General features: G+C 64.3%; 1 protein-coding gene across 1 annotated transcript; it reads left to right on the top strand.

Annotated features, from left to right (window-relative positions):
• Positions 1 to 1,996: 1,996 nt before the first annotated feature.
• Positions 1,997 to 4,935, top strand: LOC121158244 (ras-associating and dilute domain-containing protein-like). Its single transcript, XM_040982917.1, has 3 exons — positions 1,997 to 2,372; positions 3,049 to 3,675; positions 4,862 to 4,935. Exons 1-3 carry the CDS (start codon positions 2,310 to 2,312, stop codon positions 4,901 to 4,903), a joined length of 732 nt encoding a protein of 243 aa, XP_040838851.1. The 5' UTR covers positions 1,997 to 2,309; the 3' UTR covers positions 4,904 to 4,935.
• The last annotated feature ends 554 nt before the right edge of the window (positions 4,936 to 5,489 follow it).

The raw sequence follows: 5,489 nt of genomic DNA, 5'->3' as shown, positions 1-5,489 counted from the left end.
GGCTGTGAAATCCACGCTGTTCCAGCACTGCCCGTCTGGGACGTGCTGCTCTGTCTCTGCTCCTGATCAAATCAAACGGTCCAGCAGGATGGACAGTTCTTGTCTGGGTTCACCTCCCAAGCTCCCAGTGAAAGTCCCTTCCCACCTGGTTGCTGGTGGAGTTCAGATCGCCATTAGCTGAATGCTGCTGGAATATCAGTCACTGCAACACCACACTGCTGTGCCCGCTGCTTTCCTGTGTCTGTCAGTCTCCAGGTGCCCCTCTGCTGTTGTTCTGTCCTCTCCTATTTCCTGGAATGTGTCCTCTCTGCTTCATCCTGATTAAATGTTTTTCTGTCCATTTCAATGTGTCCTTACTCTGTTCTGCCATGTTGATTCTCCCCAACTTGAGCCATCTTTGCTGATGCCTGCTGGACTGCCATGACCATCCTGGTACAGAGTCAGCAGATGGTCGTGCCCAAGTGTGTGCAGGCCTGTGTGGGTGCACCTGTGGTAGTGTCTGTGCCAGTGAGTGTGTATCCATGTGTGTGCCAAGGGTGGTCTGATCGTACTGCATGCTTCTGTGTGTTGGTAGTGGACACTGCTGCCCCACCTGCTCTGGTCTGTGTGTGTGGTCTTGGCTACAGTGCCAGCTGTTGCCAGCTCCTGGCCACAGGTTGTATTGTAGCCTTTGGAGGCAACCAGGAGCCAAAGGAGGACATGCTGGGAGTAGACCCCAGGGTTGCAGTTCTGGTTCTGACCTGCTGGTGGATCAGCCTGGGGCCCCAGAGCCCTGGGGGTGGGGTGTCTGCGAGGTGTGTGGGACCCCTCCTGGAGGGGTGCAGGGCAGGGGCTGTGGCCCCAGGGAACCCTGGCCTGGGCCATCCTGTGCTGCTGGCCATTGCCAGGGCCCCCTAGGAACCCGAGAGGACTCTGGCTTGCTGTGCCTGCAGCCCCAGGCCTGCTGGAAGGACACGGTGGGCTCATCCTCTCCTGAAACCTAGCCCTAGGTTTGGGAATAGCGTGGAGACGGATGTCATTTGGGGCTGTGTGTGTTTTTCTTCCTGCAGCTTTGGCCCCACGGTTTTGCAGTGAGGCCAAACGGAGCCCCTGCTGTTCTTGGGGGAGTGGTGGGTGGGCTCCCTGGCCGGGCTGAGCTGGGCGCTGCAGCGAGCAGGAGTGCTGCGGGAGCTGCCCGGGCCCTCCCTGCGCCGCCCGGCCCCCTCCCTCCCTGCGCGGCCCGGGCCCCCTGCGGGCTGCAGATGCGCTGCGGCCTCCTTCCTGCGGGGGCAGGGCTCGCGGCTGCTCCGGTAAGGCGCGCCCTCGCCGCTCCCTCACTGGCCTCCGCTCGGCTTTCTCTCGGAATGGCTGAGGGAAAAGACCCTAGATGGGACAAGGCTGTGTGGCGGAGACAGCGGAGGGCTCAGGGGAGGAAACTCGGGGCTGGCCGTGGAGCGAGGAGCCGGGCTCCTGGGTGCCCGCAGCTTTCCCAGCAGCCTTCGTTCAGAGAGCACCTCCCGTGTTTGCGAACTTGGGAAGTCTGGTGTGGGCGGGTGTTCTCGCAGGCGGTTGCGTTTGTGTGCATGTGTGCCTCGTGCACATTGCACGTGTGTCTGGGTGTGTGTCGTTCCGTGCAGGTGTGTGTGCCTGTGTGCACGTGCCTGCCAGCGGAGGGAGTCTAAGGCAGTAGCAGGTGTGCTGTGGCAGGGCTGAGCTCTGGTGGCTGTGGGGCTGGGGAGCAATGGCAAGCTGACTGCTTATTTGGGCTTGTGGGGTTCCTGCTTGCTTCCTCACTTCTTGCAGTGGTGAGCTGGCTGGGGCAGAGGCCAGGGCTATGGCGGGAAAAGCCCGATGGGTCTGCTACCTGAGGGCTGTGGTGCTGATGCTTGGGCGGGCAGAGGGGTGTCACCTGGCTCCTGGAGGTGATGTAGTCCCCTCTGGGCCTCAGGGAGTGGACAGCTCAACTACTTGCTCCATGGTGGTGCCAGGGTGCTGCCCAGCCTTTTCAGGGCTGTGCTCACTGGACCTAGTTGGGCTTCCTGCAGCCCTGCCTTGCCAGGGCAGTGACGGGTCGGGGAAGTGGCTGAGCAGGGTTCAAGTGTGCGAGCTCCTGGGAGACTTGACACTGTGCTGCTTGTGTCTCAGGGATAAATGCGCAGGCCCGGAGGCTGCAGCGGATCCGTGCGAAAGGAACCCCAGCCCTGACCCCCGTGGCTCCCCGGAGCTCCCCCCAGCCCCGACTGCGCCGCACAGTCAGTGAGACCAGCCTGAGCCCAGCCGCCACCCTGCCTGACGTGTCCCGGGGCACTGAGGAGCCCGACCAGGACGCCATGCGCTGCTCCCTCTTCCAGAGCCCGCACCTGCTCCTCCTGCAGGGCTACAGCCAGCAGCACGTGAGCCTGCCCTCCCTGACCCCGAGAAGGCAGGGCCCCTTCTGCCCCTCAGCCCAGGCCACTGCAGGCACATGGGGCTGTAGCACGGGGTGGGTAGGGAACGCCAGGCTGGCCTGTCCTGCTGCCCGAGGCAGATGGCGCCTCAAGGGGCCTTTTCCTGGCACCCGGACCCTCTGGGGAACCCGCTCCACTCCTTGATCTTCTGCGGGTCTGCTGCTGGCCTGGCTCGGGGAAGGGCACAGGCCAGGGCAGGGACGCGCGGTGGGCCCATCCATTCTCTCGTCCCAGCGGTGGTGCGGGGTGCTGAGCCGCTGCAGGGCCTGCTCAGGCCCACTCCAGCCGTTGTCCTCCCTGCCCAGCGCCTTCCTGCTGCACGACCAGGAGACTTGGTGACATCGTTGGGGCTCCTGGTAGCCCTCTCCCAGATGTCCTCCCTCCCGAAGCTGGGCGGCAAGGGACAAGGCCTGCCTTGCCTCCTCCTCAACACACCAGGGCATTTGGGGTGAACTGCCCCCTAGACACACAGGAGGGTGGGTGTGGGACAGAGCAGCACCCAGAGCCTGCAGTCCCTGCCACGTGGCTGGAAGACACAGAGAGGGCCCCGTGCTATTTCCCTGCTTCTGCTGGAAGTGCCGGGGGTGCCCGGCCCTAAGCGCCATGCACATGTGTGTTTCAGGACAGCCTGGTGTATGTGCTGAGGCGCGAGCGGCACACGGTGGGCCAGCGGACGCCCTCCAGCAAGCCCAGCATCAGCCTCTCAGCGCCCGACATCCTGCCCCTGCACTGCACCATCCGCCGGCACCTGCCCCCAGGCGGGGCAGCCCCCCAGCTGCTGCTGGAGCCCATTCCTGGGGCGCCCGTCTCCGTCAACTTCTCCGAGGTGGGGCGGCGGACGGTGGTCCTGCAGCACGGAGACCTGCTTTCCCTGGGCCTCTACTACCTGCTGCTGTTTAAGGACCCCGCGCAGGCCCAGCCGCTGCCCACTCGGGCCCTGGCGCGCCTGCGGGCCGTGCCACAGAGCTGCCGGGTGTGCGGTGCCACGCTGCAGGCCCCGGGCACCACCTCCTCGCCGCCTGATGCACTGCCACGCCGACAGCGGCTGCACCTGGAGTTTGAGCGCGAGGAGGAGGGCCCCCTGCTGCAAAGGATCCTGACGCTCGTCGAGCCCGGGGGTGACGACCACAAGCTGACCCCCGCCTTCCTCCTCTGCCTCTGCATCCAGCACTCAGCCACGCGCTTGGAACCTGGCACGTTCGGGCAGCTCCTGCTGAGAATCGCCAGAGCAATCCGTGCAACAGTCTGGGTCAGTCAGGGCACTGTCCTGAGGGAGGGCCCTGACACCTCCCGGGCCGGCAGGTGCTGCCCGAGACGCAGGCATGCTTCTCCCTGAGGCCCAGCCAGGCCTGGGTCACTGGCCTAGGACCTTGACTGTGTGTTACAAGCTGAAGCCACAAGCTGTCCTGTCCTTGTGTCCTTGGCTTCCCGCACACAGCGTGGCCTCGCCCTTCTGTGCCTGGTGACTAGGTGCGGCCCCTCTGCTGTGGGGACAGTCACAGGAGTGTAGAGTTGCAGAGTCGCTCTGCTGGGCCATGCTCCTCAGCCAGAGCTGCGTGACCTCGTCCTCATGCCGGCCGAGCCTCGTGCCACTGTATCGCACGTCACAGCCGAGGCAGCAGGGGCGGCAGGGTCTGGGGCCCTGGCCCGGGGTCCCGTGGCCGATGTCCCCCATCCAGCCAGGGTCCAGCTGAGGCTGCACCGCCCACAGCTCCCCACAGCGCCCCGGAAGCCGAGGCTCGTGCCTCCACTGTGACCTCCAGTCCAGTGTGGGCATCTCAGTCCAGGCTCCCCTGCTCGCCACGCGCCTCCCACGGCCTCCTCGCCTGGCTGGAGCCCTGTGCTGGCCTGTGCTTCACGCCCCTGCCCGCCACTCGCTGAGCAGCAGATGTGCACAGCGCAGCTGGCCGTGCCTCACAGGAGCCCAGGATCAGCTAGCAGTCATTCCTGCTGCAGGAGCTCCCAGGGTGCCGGGGAGCATGCGTGCACGTGTCACCGTGCAGCTGTGTCCGGGTGCTGACACACGTGTGTGACACGGCGTGAGGGCTTCGGGAACATGAGCAGAATTGTGAAGGCTGTGTATGTGGAAATCTTGTAAATGTGCCTGGAAAACGGGTTTTAAACTGTGCAAGGACCACAGAGGGGTTTTTTGCACTAGAAAAGAAAAAAGTATGGGGCTGGTGTTGTGGTGTAGGGGGTTACACCACCGCCTGCAGTTCTGGCTGCTCTGCCCAGCTCCCAGTTAATGCCCCTGAGGAAGAGTGGACGGGCCCGAGTGCTGGGCCCCTGCACCCACTGGGAGACCCAGGCGAGTGGTGGGGGGAGTGCTCTTCCTGCCACGACACAGGAGGGGCACAGGATGCCCTGGGGATGTGGGGTTCGGGGTACCCCGGTGACCCCCAATGGTCTGACTTCCTTTCTCTTTGTAATTGTAGGAGAAAACCAAAGAGCTGGCAGAGAAGCAGGCGCAGCTGTAAGTATGGCCGGCTTCCTCCTGCCGTGTCACAGCAAGGGACCCACTGGTCTGGAATGCCCGCGGGGACCAAGGCACGGGGGCCCCCTGTCACTTGGGGTTAGCCCTGGGGCTCCCGGCTGTGCTCTCAACGGGGCAGCTGCTCCCACTGCCTCAGTCTGCAGCGTGGCAACACTGTGCGGCAAGTGCCCCAGAAACCCTGCGGGCTGAGTCCCCTCACTTCCCTGGTGGGTGCTTGGCCTGGCAGGAAGATGCGTACCCCCAGCTCCAACCATGCCAGAGTGCGATGGTCCGTGCAGGGGCTGCCCGGGTGGCAGCCTCATGCAGGCTGCAGTGGTAGGGTGGGCGGGCTGAGGCCGTGAGCGCTCTGTGGATCTAAGCAGTGCTGGAGAGAGCCCTGACGGGTCTGTGCTGGGGGAGGACTGTGCCATAGGTGATGGCTGTGTCAGGGATCAGATGGAGCACTGCTCGAACAGCGTGTCTTCCCTGAGGAGGCCAGAGCACGCAGAGGTCCACTCATGTGTCATGGGCAGGCCTTGTCAGTCAGAGAGGGAGCACTCACACGCCGGCCTTGTCGGTCAGAGAGGGAG

This window comes from Ochotona curzoniae, unplaced genomic scaffold (genome assembly GCF_017591425.1).
Source record: "Ochotona curzoniae isolate NIBS_2020 unplaced genomic scaffold, NIBS_Ocur_1.0 contig_3738, whole genome shotgun sequence".
In the NCBI taxonomy this organism is placed as follows: Eukaryota; Metazoa; Chordata; class Mammalia; order Lagomorpha; family Ochotonidae; genus Ochotona; species Ochotona curzoniae.
The sequence above is the reverse complement of the archived record's forward strand: the minus strand, read 5'-3'. Positions and strand labels throughout refer to the sequence as shown.